The 21,139-nt window shown below is 34.5% G+C and overlaps 1 protein-coding gene across 4 annotated transcripts in view; it reads left to right on the top strand.

The window, feature by feature from the left end:
• Nucleotides 1-20,869, top strand: part of Rnf170 (ring finger protein 170) — a 37,225-nt gene extending 16,356 nt beyond the window's left edge. For 2 of the 4 annotated variants that reach the window (XM_047550951.1, XM_047550949.1), the window contains exons 3-7: nt 1,075-1,150; nt 4,026-4,134; nt 8,846-8,919; nt 12,720-12,830; nt 18,133-20,869. In XM_047550951.1, coding sequence (XP_047406907.1) covers nt 4,065-4,134; nt 8,846-8,919; nt 12,720-12,830; nt 18,133-18,402 — 525 coding nt within the window. In that variant the 5' untranslated portion in view covers nt 1,075-1,150; nt 4,026-4,064 and the 3' untranslated portion in view covers nt 18,403-20,869. The remainder of the gene's footprint in view (nt 1-1,074; nt 1,151-4,025; nt 4,135-8,845; nt 8,920-12,719; nt 12,831-18,132) is intronic. The other 2 variants (XM_047550950.1, XM_047550952.1) reach the window with 2 other exon arrangements.
• Nucleotides 20,870-21,139: the final 270 nt, after the last annotated feature.

The raw sequence follows: 21,139 nt of genomic DNA on the forward strand, positions 1-21,139 counted from the left end.
TTTCCACTCTCAAAGAATAGAGAAATGCTGTTTAACTAGATGTTCACTGGTATTTAAGTGAGATGATTCCTGTGCTGGGATAGATTGTTCCTTGACTGATTGCGTTCATATGCATTTATTGAGTCAAAAGAATGTAACTCATTATGAAATAAAGAATCTACCAAAATTTAAGGGTTCTAAACACAGTTCAAGCAATTTCATTACATTTATGTTACACTTCTTTTTAGTTACTTGACTTTAAATTGCCTTCACTGAAGTAATGGTTATATTTTGTCAGCTTTCTTTTCTAAAATTTGCATTTTTAATAAAAATTGAGTAATTATAAGGTGGATTGAATTTTCCCTATTCCATGAGATTAGAGTCCTATTTGATATGGTTTACCCAGTAAGTAAAGGGTCTTCTAAAGAGTAAGCTTGTAACTATATAATTAGAATATTTTTGTTCAAGGTGTTTAAGTTTAGGGAAAAAAGTTTTCAACGAAATGAAACTGCACTGTGATTCAGATGTAAATCATGACCCTCCCTCACCCTCCCAACCTTACCTCCACCTCTAATTTTCAGTGGTCTCATATCATTAGCCATTAAAGTCTTGCCTTTGAGTCTCCATTTTACTTGTTAATGTTAAGATATTAGTGATATGTTAAGTTTTAGTTTCCTCAAATGTGAAAAATTAGGAAAAAGCCTTAATTAGATATGGAAAAGTATTAAATGTACAATAATACATAGAGTTATACAGCTGTTTATTTTGAAGGAATTTTACAAAAGAAATAAACGTATTAATTGTTCTTTATATTATCTGTGAACTTGAAGTTACAAGAAATCCCAAAGGTAGCAGGCCTCTGGGGTTTTATCATTTGCCACCTAAACCCAAAATCAGCCAATGGTAACTGATTTTGGGAAGAACTCAGCACAGAATAGCCTGGAATGTACAGTCCTAGAATTGTAGTGCAGCTCTATATGATCAATTACATTTATTAAACTACCAATAGTTCTAAGTTAAAAATTAGACCCAAAAAGTAAATGGATTAATCCGACAATATTTTATATTCAAGGTTTATTATATTCTGTTCAACAGAAATGTACATCAGAACATTCATCCAGAAAACCAAGAGCTAGTAAGGGTACTTCGCGAACAACTTCAAACAGAACAGGTACTGTTGTGTAACATACATGTTTATGTAAGGAGTAGATGTTGTAATTCCCCTTAGATGTATGGTCGTGATGAAACATGGGCTTCTTTCCTGCTTCAGGTTGCCTTCAATTGTTCTATAGATTGTATGTTTTCAGATTAAGAATACTGGCCTAGTCTTAATCTATTCAGATGTTTACCTGTTTTGTTTTTTATTAACTTGCTTTAAGAGAGAATGGTTTTTCTATTATTTATTTGTATAGAAATAATCACTGTAATTGGCCTTAACTGAAATGTAGTAGAAAGCTATTTTCTAAAACACATACACCCTAAGACCTTCAAGGAAATGTTTGTCCCTCCCCTGTTTCTCCAGTGATCACAGTTAACAGAACTAGTTAGAAAAAGAAGAAAACTTTTCTCCTTAGCCTCTACTTTTTACCAGAAATCTCTTAAGAACCAGAAACAAAATGGTTATGGAAGTCCAAATAAGTGGGATATTATATACCTTCATACCTATATTACTAACGTCAAAAATAAAAATTTCAGCTGGGCTTGGTAGCTCATGCCTGTAATCAGGAGACTGAGCCAAGAGGATCCTAAGTTCTTAGCTATCCTAGGCAACATAGTGAAAACCTGTCTCAAATGAAAAATGAAAAGGATGTAGCTCAGTGGTAAAGCACCTCTGGGTTTGATCCCCAGTACCAAAAAAAGAAAGAAAGAAAGAAAGATAAAGTTTTGATTGCTTTCCTACCCAAACTTTAGTTCCAATGAAGGCTTATAATTTATCCATTCACCAAATATATTTCAAACTTCTATCATATCTCAGACATTGTTGTAGGCATTGGGAATTCAATTGTGAACTAAAAACTAAACAGACAAAAATTCATACCCTCGTGGAACTTCATCAATTCGAGAATAGATTAAGCATATTAGTAGCACTCTGTTCCGAAGCAATTGTTATCAATAATTCATGTTGAGATAATGTTTTATGATTTATAAACATGCTAAATATGGCAATTATTATCATTTGCATTAACACATTAGATCACTAAGGTTTACTTAAATTCACACTAGCAATTACATTAATAGGTTCAGCTACACTGGATTCCCAAATAGAAGTGAATCTTCTGGATTTCTTTGTACCACAGACCCATTTGTCCACCTCCCAGCTTCCTCAGGCATGGCATTATTCCTCTTGGAACTAGAACAAAGTTAATGACTTAGCCTGTTCTGTATTGTCCAACGTAATAGCCACTAGCCACTTGTGGCTATTTAAATAAAATTTAAAATTCAGTACTTTAGGGCTGGGTAGACTGCTCAGTTGGTAGAGTGCTTGCCTCGCAAACACAAGGCCCTGGGTTCAATCCCCAGCACTGCAAAAAAAAAAAAAAAAATTCAGTACTTTAGGCACCATAGGCACATGTGGCTAGCAGCTGCCAAAGTGGGTAGCACAGATAAAGTTTTCTATTATTACAGAAAGTTCTATTGAACAGCACTGTTTTTTTTTTTTTTTTGTCAATATCTAAAAAAAATGAGAAATGATGGAAAGAACATTAAGTGCTTACATTTTTCTTTTTGTACTATTAAAACTGGCATGAATAATTACAGTCAGTATCTGGATGTGACCTTAAATTACAGAATATTCTGGTAACTTAGCAGAAATTTAAAATTTAGAGTAACTTAGAGGAAATATGAAATTTAAATTATGGTTTATAATATTGGGAAGCAAGGATCTTTGGTTCATTATCATTAACTCATTTTTAATACATTTGATATTTTTAAAATTAGATGTTTTAATGCCAGCTACTTTGTTTATAAGGTATGTGCTAAGTGGTATAAAACAGGTTTTGATAAATGTTTTACAAGATAAACATTTCATACCAATACTGGACACTTTCCCAAGTCCTGAGGTACTACAGTGGGTCTTACAGATGAAGTCCTGCATTCATGGCACTCTTTTCTAGTGGGATCTTTGATATCTGGATTCTTCTTATTCTGGCAATTGCATTCAACACTCCTGTTTGATCACAACACAACTATGTGAAGGTCTGAGTTCAAGTTACCAGTGATCTTAAATGTTTCTGCTTCCAAAATGAGGAAATATTCTTTTCTGAAAGTTTAACTCTGATCTTGTGTAAGTTATAGCACATATGCATATGTGCAACTCTTTGTCAGGAGGACAGCTATTAAAACCGAAAAAAAAAAAAACGGTTAAAAATGAAAGAAAGCTAATCCTTAGAAAATATTTTGACACTTCTTTTTCTCCTTTTGGAAAAAGGTACTGGGGATTGAATCCAAGGCATCATGGATGCTAAACAGGTGCCTTAAAACTACATCTCCAGCCTGACATTCCTTACTCTTCAGCTTATATATTAGCTCAACCTTATTCTATTCAAAATAACTTATTTGGAAAGGCTAAAAGAGAAATGCTTAAGTTAATCTAGATTTATTTCTTTAATTGTGTTCAGGAAGGAAGGTAGATAGCTTACAGCTTAACCAGAACAACAATATAGCTTCATAACTTGTCAGATTTATAAGAGACCTTAAACTATTGCATATCTAAAAATTGATGAGGATTGTGCACTATTGACATTGTTCTTTCTTTCTGTTTTCCCTCAGTGCTGGGGAATAGAACCCAGAGCCTTGCACATGCTAAGCAAGTACTCTACCACTGAACTATACCTCCTGCTCTTTTTAGTTTTTTATTAGGAGACAGGTTCTTGCTAAATTGTTGAGATTAGCCTTGAATTTGCAGTCCTCTTGTCTCAGCCTCCCAATTAGCTGGATTACAAGCATGTGCCACCACACCTGGCTCGACAGTGTTCTTAAATGTAATTTAACATGAAGACAATTTTGAATGCTCTGTATATAAGTATGTACACATATCTTCTTATCAGGATGCACCTGCTGCTGCTCGACAACAATTCTACACTGACATGTACTGTCCAATCTGTTTACATCAAGCTTCCTTACCTGTTGAAACAAACTGTGGACATCTTTTTTGTGGTAAGCAAACAATGCTATACTTGGTAGAAGTAACTATTTAAATCAAAGACCTATATGTATACATAGGCTGGATCCCTGATTTCCCTTTTGTCACATTTTACATTTCCTAAGTAATAAAATTGCTTCTGATATCCTGCTGTACTTGTCATCCAAGTGTATTTAGCATCTGAATAATCAACAATATATGTATATTTTGTCTATTTAGAATATAACTTAGCATTTGTGGGTTCAAAGGTTAAAAAATAATTGTTCAGCTTCTCAGTCAATGCATTTCCTTGCATAGTAATTCAAGTATGTCAATAGCATTGAGGAGTCAGTGAATCTCAACTTGTGCTTCATTCATGTAGTTTCATTTTTCATCCTACCCAGGGCAGAAGGGTTTTTCTCTTAAGAACCCTGTCCAAGACCTTCTCTTAGCTCTAGTATCTCTACTTACTCTCAGTTAGTACAAAGTTCTTAGTTTCCCTCTCTTTTTGACCTCAGGAAAGTTGGAGAAGGACAATGAGAAATCTAAAACAGTGGGAGTACTAAACTCACATTGATGCTTTCTTCATCACTGGTTTTTTGACCCTGCAAAAAGATTTCATAGAGAATAATGACACATCATATTATCATTGCTTGTTATAGCTATACAAGATTGGAGGGATGCCCACATGTACAGGACATACCTGTACATTCCTCTCATCTAACCCCATAAATGAGAAAATGAAGGCTTCAGACAGTAAGAAACTTTATAAAGGGTATCCTAACTGCTAAGCAACAGAGCTGTGTTCTGTTACAGTGAATGAAGAATAACAGCAACAGATAATCACCTTATGTGCATTCGTAACCCACATTATTTTACTTAATTCTCTAGAAGGCTCGTGAGGTCTTAAACCTTGGTCTATCTTTAAGTCCTGTGCTCAGTTCTATATGTGATTAATGGTTTACACGATGGTGAACACTCCAAGAACTGTCTATTTAGATTTATCTCATCATTAGGCCTATTTTTTTGTTGTTGTTGTTAATAGTACTGCTTTGTTTCTTGTGAAGTTGAATAACTAGGGTTTTTATTTTTAACTTTGTATATACACTAAATAAAAGTACATAACAGGTAAAGCACTAAATCACAAGCAATCTACCTTATCATCTCAGACATATCCAAATTCTTTTTTTTTTATTTTGGTGGGGGGGGGACAGTGACTCTTTAAGTTGCCAAAGCTGACCTAGAATTTGTAATTTTCCTGCCTCAGCCTCCTGAATAGCTGGAATTACAGGCATGTGTCACCATGCCTAGCAAGGTGGAGTCTTAATTATTCCCAAAATGTACCAAATTTTCATATACAATGATCCTATAAATTGTTTTTCTCCCTTTTTTATCATATTTGATAAAAAGGATAGAATTATTTATATTTTTTTAGTTGTAGATGGACATAATATCTTTACTTATTTATTTTTACGTGGTGCTGAGGATCAAACCCAGTGCCTTGCACATACAAGACAAGCACTCTACCACTAAGCTGCAGCCCCCAGCCCCAAAAGCACAGAATTCTTAAATACGTTATAATTTATGCTGAGGAGAATGACTTAAATATTTAAATACCTATCATGTAATGCTGGGTTTTCTATGTACCTCGTCCTCATCCCATCTTGCATCATCCATTAATATCAACCTCTTCCCTAAGTACCTAATGAATTATAAAGCATTTGTATCTGTTTTTTAGTTTTGTAGTTATCTGTTGGAAATGCTAATTTGAGCAGCAAAATAATGGATGATCAGATGGGGAAATATTAATAGCCATCAGAGACAGCAGAAAGCTTTCTCATCTTAAACCTTTGGTAGATATTCCTAATCAATTTGACACTCTTCGCTTTTGAGTCTGGATATGTCCTCATTCATCCTCTAGCACAGTCCTCCAGGAAGGTGTTAACAATCAGGGAAACAAGATGAATGGTTTGCCAAGCCAGGTATAGCTAATTCACTGAATAGGTAACCCTGTCAAATGAAAGGTGACTTGTGTTGTGTTCTTGGTTTTACCTCTGGGTCTATGGTATTAGGGTAGATTGCTTCTGATATCCTGCTGTACTTCTTAAGCACTTTGATTTAGTGTCTGTAGGCTCAAAGATTTAAAGAAGAAAAGAAAACCTACTTACTCAACTCCCCAATGAACAAATATATTTCTTTGGGTAGGAGTTCAAGTATATTAATACTATGTATTACAAGAGCACTTTGGCTTAATTCCTACTTAAAAAAACCACACCTGTTACATTCTAGTGCGCTAAGAATAAATAGCAACAGATATCAACTTACTTTCATTTGTAACACACATTATTTTATTTAATGATGCAGCAGGCTTATGAGATCTCATCACTTTACAAATAAACAGATTCAGAGATATTGTGTGACCCAGATGAAAGTTGAGTCATCTCTCTCACCACTCTATTCACATGAAAACTTTTTTATGTGGCGGGGGAGAGTTGAGGAAAAGGAAAACATCAAGTATTTAATAGCAGATTTAAATGAATGAAGTGTTTGATTTTCTAGGCTACAGTTTTTCAGTGCAGGTAAGTGGCCATGACATAATTTGTAAAACAAAGACACCTAACATCCTAATTTGTGAAAAAGGTATGAGCTTAAATGAGTTTAACATTATGTTGAAACACATTGACTTGTTCGGTGAAAAAGTAGATAAAAAATATGACATTGTAAAAAATGGTAATAGTACTAACAGATTAATGAATTTTGTTTTCATATAGTTTCTATTTGAAAATCAGATTGCTCAAAGTACTTAAAAATGTTAACTAATACAGCATTCTGTGAGGGTAGAGATATCAGATGATTGTTCAGCTTTTAAACTCATTTTTAAATTGGTGAACTTGTTCCCCACAGGCTCTCTAATGTACATTTGGGACAGCCTCTGCTTATCTGTTTGCTCACCATAATGCTCACATTGACCATGCCCCTAGCATGTGCTCTTGCTGTTCATAAAACCCAAACTGTCCTCTCTCATGTTTTCTGCCTATCTAAATCATATGTATCTCACAAAGTTCAATTTGGATCCTTTCTTCTCTGCAAGTTACTCTCTAATGCATCCCTCTCTGTACTTCTTTTTATTTAATGTTAACCAGCTCAAGATTTAGCTACCTTTTGCCAGACTTGGTGTCCCATACCTGTAACCCTAGTACTTGGGAGGCTGAGGCAGGAGGATTTTAAGTTTGAAGCCAGACTTGGCAATTTAGTAAGACCATGTCTCAAAAATTTTTTTAGAAAAGCTAGGGATGTAGGTCAGTGGTAGAGTGCCCCTTGGGTCAAATCCCCAGTACCACAACAAAAATTTTAAAAAGATTTAGGTATCTTCTAACATATTTAAATACATCACTTTGCTCCTCAATAGAGTTACCATTGCTTATTCTGAATTCTGATCTGGAGGAATAACAATAAGGAACACAGGAGGTCTAAGCTAGTTGCTAAGGTGAGAGTAAGAATACAGGGAAGATTTTGGAGGTAGAAGGGAGACTTAGTTCACAGTTAGTGTCATGGGAAAAGAAATGTCTCTGAAAAGAGGGTCCCAAAGAGTTCTCAGAGCAGGGACCTTGACTCAGTGGGGTCCTTGACATACTATATGATGGAAAAGAATTTCAGCACATATTTGTAGAGGCAGAGATTTATTTAGGAAAACAAGAAATATACTTTCAAGAGAGAAGATGGGCCATCTCAAGAGAGCTGCATTTGGGGGGTTCCCAGCTATTTTAAAGGAAACTTGGTAAAGAATGGATCTGAGAAATTATGTAGGTTATCAGTGGAGATCTCAAGATGAATTTCCATGTCCTTCCTTTCTGACTTTTTTCTACCTGTTTTTTTGTTTGTTTTATTCCATCCTACATCATTTAGCACCTTGTTCAGATTTGCCTATGGGACTTTGAGAGGGTCAAGATTACAGGTATTCTGCAAAGATCAGTTGGCCCCTTAGGAAGCAGGCAGTATTTTAAAATATTCTTTCATGTTATCGGCCTAAAGATTAGTACTTATCCACTTAACTCTCCTACCACTTTTTGAGGTCACATAAACTTGCTTTAGGCAATGTTGCCCATCTTTACCTGTTTTGCTACTCTTGAATATCTTCAAGCAGAAAAACCAAATTCATATCGTAAAGAGTTGATTCAATTATCGAACTGGATTTTAAACTTTCTTAGGGCAGAGAGCATGTAATATTTGCTTTTGGTTCCTTGCTTATACTACTTAGTTACTATTAATACTTCCAGAATATGGTTATCTAAACTCTTAAAAAATGAAAGTTGTGTTTTTGTAACATACATGTCAAATTTGGAACTATTTTTGTTGTGATTTGTTGATTGTCTTATTTACAGTGATGTTTACTGTTTTATTTATTTTAGATAGGAAATAAAGTATTTTCTGTGAAGTCTATTTACAATATGGAAGCAGTTAATATTTGGCTTTGAGTAAATAAAAATGTTGTTGCTTAACCAATACTTTAAATAAAAATACTTTTTAATGGCTGGGAATTGTTATTATGTTTGAATTTGCCTAGAGTTGGTAGTTCTGGATGGAAGACAGGGGCTAACATAGACGCTGGGCAGGCACTCTACCCCAGCTATACTTCCAGCCCCTAAAAACTATTTTTAAATTAGGTGGCACTGTTAAATATTTGAAGCTTTCTCAGGATATATGGACTTTAAAACATCAGTATTAACGTTTTCTTTTTTCCATTAGGTACCTGCATTATTGCATACTGGAGATACGGTTCATGGCTTGGGGCAATAAGTTGTCCAATCTGTAGACAAACGGTAATACTTTATATCCAGAAAGCATCATTTATGATACTTCCATTTTATAAACTTCAATAGTTTTTGTATTTAAATTTTGAATTCTTTTTATTTTTTAGCAGAACTTCATTTATCCAAAGCTGCTGTAATTTTACTTGATTAACAAAAGAACAAATCATTAAGATCCACAAAAAAGGGCATTCTATTTGAAATCCTACAGTTGTGAAAACTGAGTCTTGCCCAAATCATAAGTCTTTATTGTAATGCCAGTAAAGAAATATCTGAATTAGCTAATCATGCTTAAGCATATATCTCCTATATATACTTATGGAAAAAACTCTTTTTCTTTTTTTACTTACACTTAATCTACCCTTTTTAAATTTAGGTCCCAATATCTTTAAATGTTGTATAACAATTTTTTCATATTTTTCATTTCAATGTTTAATATGTAACAATATTTACACATTAGACAATTACAGTGAGTTTAGAATCCACTTCTGAAAGGAGGCAGTAAGTTTTTATAAGTGGAAATTTGAAGACTAAAATGTTAGCACAGATGAAATGTGCCAATTTTCTCCATTTCTTTGATAAGCTGCAGAAACAAGTGAACAATTCTGAAAAACTAAAGTTCTTAGTTTTTTTATGCAGTTTAGTCTATCAATTATACAGCTTTCATAATTTCCTTTATACTTATTTTTCATTTAAAATATATAATTTTCTGGTAACAATTATGAACATTTAAAAAATAGCATTTTCTTTATAAGTCTTCCAGTATGCAAAAAGTATCCTAAAAAGGATAGAGAATTTCCAAGTAAGGATGTCTAGTTGAATGGACACTTTCACTTTTCTCCCTCTTGAAACCCACTAAAACAGTACAGGGAATTTTATAAAGGCATAAATCCAAGAGACCAAAAAATAATATAAAACGATAGCAGCAATAATTTTTCAAAAATTCTTTGTGAAATATAAAAGCCATTAAAAACACGCATACAATACAAAGAAGTACAGCTCATTGAATTATTACAAAGCAACACTCCAGCAATTATTATTAGACGGAAAACTAGAAACTAGCCAACATCCCCAGAAGCACCCCTAGGCCTCCTTCCAAACCCCCACCCCCTCCTTGTGTAGAAGTAGCTACTATTTTACTTTTATGGTAGGCATTCCCTTGATTTTGTAAATAGTTTTCTTACTTCAGCATGCATGTATAAAATTTTTAGTTTTGTCTGATTTTGAACTTTTTGTAACAAATACATACAGTGTGCGTTGTTTATGTGTCTGTGTGCATACACACACACACACACACAGACACAGACACACACTTATGCCTTTCAGCCTTTATTCTGGCTGTCCATTTCCCCCATCACTATTGGGGTTTTTTGTTTGTTTTGAGCAGAGAGGGAGGTCCAGGTCTTCTTTCTTTCTTATTTCTATAGTTCCAAATTCTGTCTCATTTACAGTTTATTTTCTCAAATAATCAGGAGGAAAACTGATTTTTTTCGTATTGCCTCTCTGGCTAATTTGATGTATGACACAAGGCAGTCAACACTGAGCTAATTTGCCAATACCACTTCTTACCATCTTTTGCCATTTTTCAGGAACATAGAGACCAGGTACTAGGTCTTACATTAAAGATTTCATTCCATCACCTGTCCCTCTCTTTGACTGTACCCACAACTTTTCATAGGACATATGTATGTTAGCAGTGGTATCTTTTGTACCATCCATAAATTCACTAAAGGCTAATAAGGTAGAGATGAAGGTGTGTAATAGCTATTGGTTTCCTAATTGTAGAGTGATTCATCTAGACACAAGACAGATGACTGGTACTGCTCCACCTCCTCTCTCATGGGGCTCTTTTAGTAAATGGTCATAGAAATAATGTACAGGTTCTTTGACTCTGACTGGAACACACTCATCACTTCTCTCTGTACACTAGCACACAAACAGTTCTACCCATATTCCATGGTTTAGCTTTAAGTTTCAATCTTTGTAGACACCCAAGCCAAAAGTCCTTACTCTCCAAGCATCCTTATAACACCTCCCACGGTGCCGCAGAACAAGCTGTGGAACAGATCTTTTATTTAGAGTCTTGAAATCACCCAGGGGAAGGTCTGTGTCGTCTTCATCTTTTTTGTACAGGTTGCACTAATACAGTGCCTGGCTGACAGTAGGTGCCCAATTTGATGTTTATTGAAAGACTGCATTATTAACATATCTGTGAAGGAAGAGATGGCATTATCTGTATTCCTACCCCCTTCTGAGCTTAGTCACTCCTTTGCTTAGGTATTTGGAAAGCATCTAGGCAGTGAGAAGCCCTGGTTTAACAGCTTAAACTGAGAAAAGATAAAAACAACAGCTGAGATGAGATGATTTAAATCTGTTCCTACTCCTTCCCATTTTTATCTCATCACATAACATAACTCATCAGTGACCATTTTCTATAGGCTGTTATATTTTTGAATTTATTTTTCAAGATCTGTCACCTTCAGATTATCCCAATGTGGTCCCAGGACATTTGTGGCTCCTTCTTCTCAAAACCATGGAGGAAGCAGGATGAAATGTGATTCTATAATAGCATCAAGAATTACATTTTTTTCTGTGGTTCATATACACAACAGAATATTATTCAGCCATAAAAAATAATGAAATCCTGTCATTTGCAGCAACACAGATGGAACTGGAGAATATTTTGTTAAATGAAATCTGGCACAGAAAGACAAATACCACATACTCTTACTTACATGTGGAAGCTAAAATTTGATTTCAAAAAAATAGACAATAGTGATTACCGGAGCCTAAGAAGGGTACAGGGTAGGAAAGGACAGAGAAACGATGATTAACAACAGGTAGAGGTTCAGTTAGGTAGGAGGAATAACCTCTAATGTTTTCAAGGACAGTGGGATAACTGTGACTGACAACGATTACTTGAATATTTCAGAATAGCTTGTAAAGAGTATCTTGAATGTTCCTAACTTAAAGAAATGTTAACTATCTGAGGCAATAGGTCTGCCAATTACCCTGATATTAGTATTACCCATATTATATATGTACTGAAATTCATACTACATCCCATAAGTATGTCTAACTACTATGTGTCAACTTAAATTAAAAATATATTTTTAAAAAGAAATTCTTCGATCCCCGCAAAAAAAAAAAAAAGAAGAAATTCTTTTTTTTTTTTTTTCATTGTAGCAGATTTTGGTGTTAGAGAGTTGGTCCTTGCAATAACTTAATCTCTCTATTATTGGTAGCAAAGATATAATACCAGTGAGAATATGGAATCATTACTTTAATACCAAAGCAGAAAGGCCTAGTTTTTCCCTCTTAATGTGATAGGTGTATATATTTTATATATATATATACATATTTTATATATATATATACACACACACACCTATATATGTATAAAATATATATATTTTATAACATAAATATATGACATATTTAACATAAATATGACATAAAATATATATATATGTATATTTTATGTCACTTTACTCCTGAATGTTTTCTTATCATCCTCATATCCTCAAGTGAGGATTTGCTCAAATTGAGAACTACTGAACTTATCCCTGGTGTGGATAGGAAAATACTTGGTCCAGTGTTTGGATATGGTACCTATTTTACCTTACTTGCATTTGCATTAGATTTTATTATAAGGCAATAATAACTTACTTGTCCCCCTCCATGTTGCCTTTTATTAAAATAAATGAGTGAAATATAAATTCAGAACCTTTTTCTATTCTATTGAATAATAACACAGTGAAAAAAAGTAATAATACAGAAGGTATAACAGCTTTTTTTCCTGTAATGTACAGGTAACTTTACTCCTAACAGTATTTGATGAAGATGATCAGTCTCAGGATGTTGTAAGATTACATCAAGATATTAATGATTATAACCGGAGATTCTCAGGGCAGCCCAGATCTGTAAGTAATGTTACAGCAGGTACAAGTTTAGAGGGAACCAGTATACTTTTTATAAAGTGAGATTTACTGACAAGTATTCTTTGACTATGAAAAATTTCATTGTGTTGTGACAAGTTTTTACCTTCATCGTTGTTAATCACTTAGTTATAGCTTTTCCAAAGGCCATGGTTTGCTTTCATAATAAAACAAAAAGTGTCATACATATCTTCATGAAAGAGAAACTAGCAAAAAAGAAAAAGAACGATGGAAAGAAAAAAATCAGAGGAAACTAGAAAATTCTTGACCTCTATGGAATTCTAAATCACAGCTTATCAGAAAACTTACAAGTGAAAACTTTTAGAGAGGGTTTTACACTTGGGTTTTATTCTATTTTATTTACCCTAGTCCTCTGTTTGAAATGTTCCCTTAAATATCTCTAGTTTTGGAGTTTATGTGTCTTCTTAGCTATTCTAAAATATCATTTATTTTTGTTTCATTTTTCAAAAAAAAATTTTTAAAGAACACATCAATTCTACAGTTAACTGTTCCTTCCCTCCAAAAAAGCATTTGGTAAATTGAAAACTTTTGCATTATACTGACTCATTCTGGTTTTATCAAAATCTAACAAATGATTCTATAAGTATATATATGACTGAGCATGTACTTCAAAATCTAGCATATGGGGCTGGGTATGTAGCTCAGTTGGTAGAGTGCTTGCCTTGCAGGCACAAGGTCCTGGGTTCACTCCCCAGCACCACCAAAAAAAAAAAAAAAAAAACTAGCATATGTCAAGTGTGGACTTATGTGGGAAGCTGAGATCTCTCTTCTTTTTTTTAAATATTTTTTAGATGTTGATAACCTTTATTTTTATTCATTTATTTATATGTGGTGCTGAGAGTCAAACTCAGTGCCTCACACACATGCCAGGCAAGCACTTTACCACTGAGCCACAACCCCAGCCCATAGACCTCTCTTCTGAGTGAGCTCCAGACTCTGTTTATCTATTTAGCTGACATTTCTACCTGGATGTTACATAGGCATTTCAAACTTCACATGTGTAATATTGAACTGATACCTTCCTTGACTCATTCTTTTTCAGTCTTGATTTCCTTTAATCTCCATTCTTCTGGTCTGATCTATAAATAAGTTCCATCATTTCTTTTCCTCTTTTTGGGGTGTCCTATTATTTTTGATTCATAACAATGTCCTGATTCACCACTGATGTGATAATGCAAGCCTGCAATCAGAGCTACTCAGGAGGCTAAGGCAAGGAAGAGCACAAGTTCAAGGCCAGCCTGGGCAATAGTTTTAGTCAGCCTTTTTGCTGCTGCAACCAAAAGATCTGACAAGAACAATTTTAGAGGAAAAGTTCATTTGGTGCTCAAAGTTTCAGAGGTCTCAGGTCACAGCCAGCTCCATTGCTCTGGGCCGTAGGTGAAGCAGAGCATCATGGCAGAAGAGTGTGGTAGAGGAAAGCAGCTCAGAACATGGCACCAGGAAGGAGAGAGGGAGAGGGAGAGAGGGAGAGAGGGAGAGGGGGAGGGGGAGAGGGAGAGGGGGAGGGGGAGAGGGAGGGGGAGGGGGAGAGGGAGAGGGGGAGGGGGAGAGAGAGAGAGAAATATATAATACAAAATATATACCTTGAAGGCACACCCCAGTGACCCACCTCTTCCAGCCACACCCTACTTCCCTATTAGGGGGTTAATGTACTGATTAGGTTAATACTCTTATAACCCAATCATTTCATCTCTAAACTTTTTGCATTGTTCCATAAATGAGTTTTTAAACCTTTTTTTCATATCTAAACTATAACAGCTACTTAGCGATACCCTGTCTCAAAACAAAAAAGTGGGGAGTGTGCTGGGTTTGTAGTGCCTGGCATAGCATCCCTGGGTTCATTCCCACTTTATTTAAAAAAAAAAAAGTCCTGTCTACTTCTTCAATCACTTGTACCTATTATACTAGTGCAAGCCACCATCATTTCCTGCTTTGGATAACTGCAGGGGCCTCCTTACTTCTTTTTTCTCTGCTCAGCAGCCTAAATAGTATTTTCAGATCATGGTGTTCCTGTGTTTTAAAACTATTTTTTGGAGTACTGTTTCCACCCCCTTCTGTGGTTTACAAGGCTCTGGTTGATCTGGTCTTCCCTCCCTAACCTCTTATGCCACTTCCTCTCAGTATGCCTCTTACCATACTTCAGCTACACAGGCCTCCCATCAGCCCTCAGAATATACTTCAGGTTCTTCCCACTTTAAGACATTCACACATGACATTTCTTCTTGAAATGCTTGTCCCTACACTCTACTCATGGCTACCTTCTCATCCCTTGGATGAGAAGTGTCTTAAACAGGCTGTCCTCGGAGAGGCTTCCCCTGACCACCAACTGTATTCTCTAGTTTTGCCTGTGCATGTTGTCTGTACATTTTATTCATGGCATTATCACCAACAATACTCTAATCTTGTTTATTCCTTTAGGTAGATAAAGTTTCATGAGGGCAAGAACTATAATTATTTACTACTGTATTCCCAGTGCCATGTTCGTGTCTGGGATGTAGATCCTTGAATAAACTGATTTATCTTCATGATAAGAATTGATACTGTTGCTCCCAGTCAAAAATATTAAGCTATTAAAGTGGTTCAGTATTAAATGTGGGCTTTGATGCACCCTTGTTCTTTCTCCTGCAATGTCATGTACCATTTTTGGGTGTTTGAGCAATAAGACAAACTAAATTTAAACATTGTTGTTGTCCTATATAATTATTTAGAAGACTCTTCTGCTATTTTGATCCAACATTTTTTTTTCACATACCCTTCAGGGATATCTATAGAATGATTGTTTGAAAATGCATCCTGTTTCAAACCCCAAATTATCACTGAACTTAAAAATCATTTTGAGATTTGTATTCATATTTTTAAATGTGAAACATATTATTGCTCAGTTATTTTTGTAGGAGTCAGATATTTAATGAAAAGGCATATTCTATGATTAAGTTATAGTAAAGACAGCTCTTTAATATTCTATCTCCTCCAAAGTTGGAGTTAAGATTATACTTGATATACAATGTTTCTTGTAAACCATTTCATAGTTCTTGCCTAATTATTACAGATTTTGTATAAATGATACCAAATCAGAAGTGAACAAAATATCTCTGATAAATGAAAGAAAGCTATTCAGAAGACATACTGGCTGGTCATGAGAATCTTTAAAATAGTTTATCATAGACTTTGTGAAAACTGGGTTCTATCCCCAGCACACACACACACAAAAAAAATTAACGTTTCTTCCATAGAAAAGAGAAAATTAACATAGGAAGTCATTCTAAAAAGATCATTTGTGTTCTGTGACTAGTTTTCCAAAAGGAGTGACAAGAAGATTTTGTCTAGCGGAGGGTTTATTTTTATTTTTATTTTATTTTTTTTACAGACTGCATTTTGATTCATTGTACACAAATGGGGTACATCATTTCGTTTCTATGGTTGTGCACGATGTAGATTCATACCATTCATGTAATCATACATGTATATAGGGTAATGATGTCTGTCTCATTCCACCATTTTTCGTACCCCCCTTCTCATTTCCCTCTATGTAATCTAAAGTTCCTCCATTCTTCTCTCACCCCCCAAACTCCCAACCCCCATTATATATCATCATCCACTTATCAGGGAAAACATTTGGCCTTTGGTTTTTTGGGATTGGCTTATTTCACTTAGCATAATATTCTTCAGTTCCATCCATTTCTCTGCAAATGCCATTATTATTATTATTCTTTATGGCTGAATAATATTCCATTGTGTATATATACCACAGTTTCTTTATCCATTCATCTGTTCAAGGGCATCTAGGTTGGTTCCACAATCTACCTATTGTAAATTGAGCTGCTATAAACATTGATGTGGCTGCGTTACTGTAGCATGCTAATTATTTTAAGTCCTTGGGTATAAACTGGGTGGGATAACTGGGTCAAAAGGTGGATCCATTCCAAGCTTTCTGAGGATTCTCCACACTGCTTTCCAGAGTGACTGCACCAATTTGCAACTCCACCAGTAAAAGTGTGCCTTTTTCCGCACATCCATGCCAACATCATTATTGTTTGTGTTCTTGATAATAGCCTTTCTAATTGGACTAAGATGAGATCAAGCTGTTTCTCCTCACTCAGTCTTTGCATTTCTCTCTTCTTTGTCCTCTCTGCATATCTGGCACTTGTTAAATATATACACAGAGTTAGATTTTTATACCGATCCAAATAACTGAACTATAGGCAGAGGAATGAACAGAAGAAATGATTTCACTGGAAGAAATCAGTTTCACAGCTATTCTTAAACAGCCATTGAACTCTGTGTGTCTTTAATGTAAAATACTTAAGATGTTGTCTGGTAATTTACAAAGATTCATATACAATCTCTTTTAGTGCTTAGTAATCTTTGAGGATTACTTTTTTAAAAACATTTTTTAACTTTTTTAAAAAGTTGTAGATGGACACAATACTTTTATTTTTATGTGGTGCTGAGCATCAAACCCAGTGCCTCACTCATGCTAGGCAAGTGCTCTACCACTGAGCCACAATCCCATCCCTGGGAAATTACCTTTTATAAAAATATTTTTAGTTGTAGATGAACATAACAACTTCATTATGTGGTTGTGAGGATTGAACCCAGTAACTTGAACGTGCCAGTGCTCTACCACTGGGCCACCACCCCAGCCCAGGGATTACTCTTAATTACTAAATGTTCCCTTAGTTGAATTGTCTCCATTAAGTTAAACAACTGTCCCCAACTTCACCTAGCTAATAATTAATAGAATTCAAACTGTAAAGCTGACACTCGAGCATAAGACTCAGACCAATCCAGTACACTAGTTTCTTGGTTTGGTTTATTTTACTAACTCAAAATAGAAATAACCTGAGTTTTGCATGACCAAGGTTGAATATTCCTTATCTGAAATGCTCTGAAATCCAAAATCCTTTTGGGTGTCCATGAAGACATTTCAGCTTTTGAAATGTCTCAGATTTCAGAGCATTTTGGATTTTGGAGCATTTTGGATGTCAGATTTTTAAATAAGGAATGTTCAACCTGTATATTCTATATTTTAGGCTTGTTGACACTAGTTGCTTTTCAGTAATCTGCAATTAAGACCTATTTTATAAGAACCTAGTCATTAAAGAATGATTTTTAAATGAAACACATAATTAGAAAACATGGTATTCAATCATGTGAAACTCCTTAATTCATTTTAACTGAGCTTGCACATTGCAAGAAAATTATATTATTTATTACCTTGTCATTTTAGATGCTAAATCTTAATATTTGTTTTTCCTCCTACCAGATTATGGAAAGAATCATGGATCTACCTACTTTACTGAGACATGCATTCAGGGAAATGTTTTCAGTTGGGGGTCTTTTCTGGATGTTCCGCATTAGGATAATACTTTGTTTGATGGGAGCTTTTTTCTATCTAATATCACCTCTAGATTTTGTACCTGAAGCCTTGTTTGGAATTCTAGGTTTTCTAGATGATTTCTTTGTCATCTTTTTGTTGCTTATCTACATCTCTATTATGTATCGAGAAGTGATAACCCAAAGGCTAACTAGATAAAAAAAGTTTGTTAGAATTTGAGCTAACGTGTAAAATCAAACAGAAGGACCTAAGGCAGTGTAAATCATCCAAATATTATCTTACAAGTTTAAAAACCATCATAAGACAGACGTTTGATTATCAAATACTTAGCAATATATAACTGGAATTTTTACATGTTGCAAGTTCTAACGTTAAGATCTTCATTATGATTACAGTTGTTATCTTGATAATATGTTGTCTATAAAGTCCCTGGAAAAATATGGAATTATATTAAAAAGGGATACTTTGATATATTTTTCCCAAAATTACTTACATTAATTGGATATATAGTACAATATTGTCAAATGTACAGTTTATCCAATTTATCCTCCTCAGTGGGTACTCATACAATAATATGTAGCTGTGAAAGTAATCTAAATATTTTGTTACAATAAAATATTGTACAATAGTGGAGAAAAGTCAGTGTTTCTTTTAGTGCTAGCTTTGTGCATTTGGAGCAGTTCTGCTTTTCCATTCTGGTATAATTCTTTGTTATCAGCTAAAACTGAAAGAAACTTGAACTTTATAATTTTACTTCATATTTTGGTTTATGGAACACTTTAATCAATAGAATTAACAAGATGAGAAGCACTTATCTCTAGTTAGCACACTTGATGGTCACAGAACATTTAAACAGTTTTGGTCATTTTTAGGAATAGAAAGATAACTTGTAAAGGGAAATTTTCTTTAGGAACCAGGTGATCCTGTAAAGAGTGTGATATATTTCTGAGGAAAATGGATCTTCTTGTCTATTAGCATCAAAGTCCTTAGGAAGATACTAGGAACATGCTAACCATCTTTGTTTAGCTAGCAACAGAATGGAAAACTTTGGTTGTCTGTTGTCAGAAAATTTTTATAATAGTGTTACCTACATGGCAGCATACAGCCCACATTCACCATGTCTTGTGCAGAATGAGCAAATGTGAAGTGACTGGAAAGGGTCGTTCTCTTATTTATTTTTTTTTTTTTTTCTAATGCCCTTCTCTGCAGTTTTGTCTGAGAAGAGTCATACCACAAGTATTACAAGATCCTTACTTCAGCTGTCATCATTCATGACCAGTTGATGACCAGGAGTCAGTGTTACCTTTGCCACTGCAGTCACTAATATTATCCTTTAATTTTAGTAAACATATGTATACATAGGAAGATAAAAACCTGTCACATTCTCTCAAGCTAATCAGATTAGCCATCAAATAATAAGATTCTGAATAAAATTTCAATTTGTGTTTACTAGTTAATTTGGACCTAAGACAAAGCTGTTGCTTGTCATAGAAACAATAATGCTTGGACATAGCACATGATTAAAGCAATTTCTCACACAGTTTTCATTTTATCCTTAGGGAAATTCTGTGAGAAAGGCAAGGCATCACCTTTACAAAGATAAAATCCCATGCTGTTGACTATTGTTACTGTTTTGCCTAAAGTTCTACAGCAGAAAAGTAAGGAACTGGCAGATATTTAGATAGACATGAAGACTATTATGAAGAAGAGAAATCAGGAGAAAAACAGGATCCTTGTGAAGTCTTTCATAATACATTAGTTCTTCACTGGAGTGAGATAAGTGCTCCTAAGAGAAAAGGTCTAGAAAGATGACACATCAAAGACTTGCTGAAAATTCTATACTTCCAAATCAAATGTCTAAAAGTCGCATATATTGCAGAAGAACATTTTAGCTCACTCTCCAACTTGAGAAGCTAATGAGTAGGAGTTTGTTACATCAGACTGGAAATGCATTTCCTATTACAAATTTGGTATGGGGCAATAGCAATATCATTTTATGAAAGGATTTTATTTTCTGTGCATGTGTTCTGCTCCAAGTGTCACATTTCTGGTTACAACAATTTTATTATAATATTTGGAATTATTACTTTCTTGGTAGAGATGTGTTATACCAAATTTGCTACATTACAAAAACACTATATGGTCTGAAGTCATTATTAAACTGAAAAGGGAATGTTGACATTTTTAGACCTGCTTATTTATGTCATCTCTACTGATTGCTGATGGCAAAAACAGAAGGGATCCAAGAGAGAATTTGAAGCAAGTAGAATTAATCAGTGTTTTAAACATCATAGTAATACTTCTGTAATTCAGAGTTAGATCTTATAAATCAAAGCAACAGTTTGGATATTTTTTAACAATATTAATAACTGTCAAAAAATCAGATGGTCCAACCCCAGGAGCAGATCACAACTTGGGCAGCTCTGTGGGGAATAAGACAGGGGAAACAACTGTTCTAACAGCCCACTAGAACAGTGGTTTCAACTCATATAGTTCTCAGTGTTTGAGAGGAACAAGGGAAGAAAGGACATGTACTGATCCCTTGTGGCTATGAAGATACCTACCTCACAGAGTTGGTACAAAGTATTGGTGGTTTGGTTAAAACTTCATGATTTTAGAGTTTGTTAAGCATTTTATTGTTTTGAATAAAAGCAGCATATCTAAAATTTTTTAAAAGGTGTACTCTTTCCATTTCTTTAATATCACTTGCTTTAAAATTCAGAACTCTTGAGCTTTGATTATAATGGTTGCTATGGCTTTTTAAAAATATTTTCCATATATACTCTTTATTATATTCCATACATCACTGTGCACATTTTACTTCTGTACATAAACATTCTTCTATGGGGTTACATCCAAAAAACTATGTATACTGTTATAACGGCAATTTAAAGCACTTATTCAATGTTAATTTTGGCCATACATGATTTTTTTC

Source organism: Sciurus carolinensis, chromosome 4, assembly GCF_902686445.1.
Source record: "Sciurus carolinensis chromosome 4, mSciCar1.2, whole genome shotgun sequence".
Taxonomy (NCBI): Eukaryota; Metazoa; Chordata; class Mammalia; order Rodentia; family Sciuridae; genus Sciurus; species Sciurus carolinensis.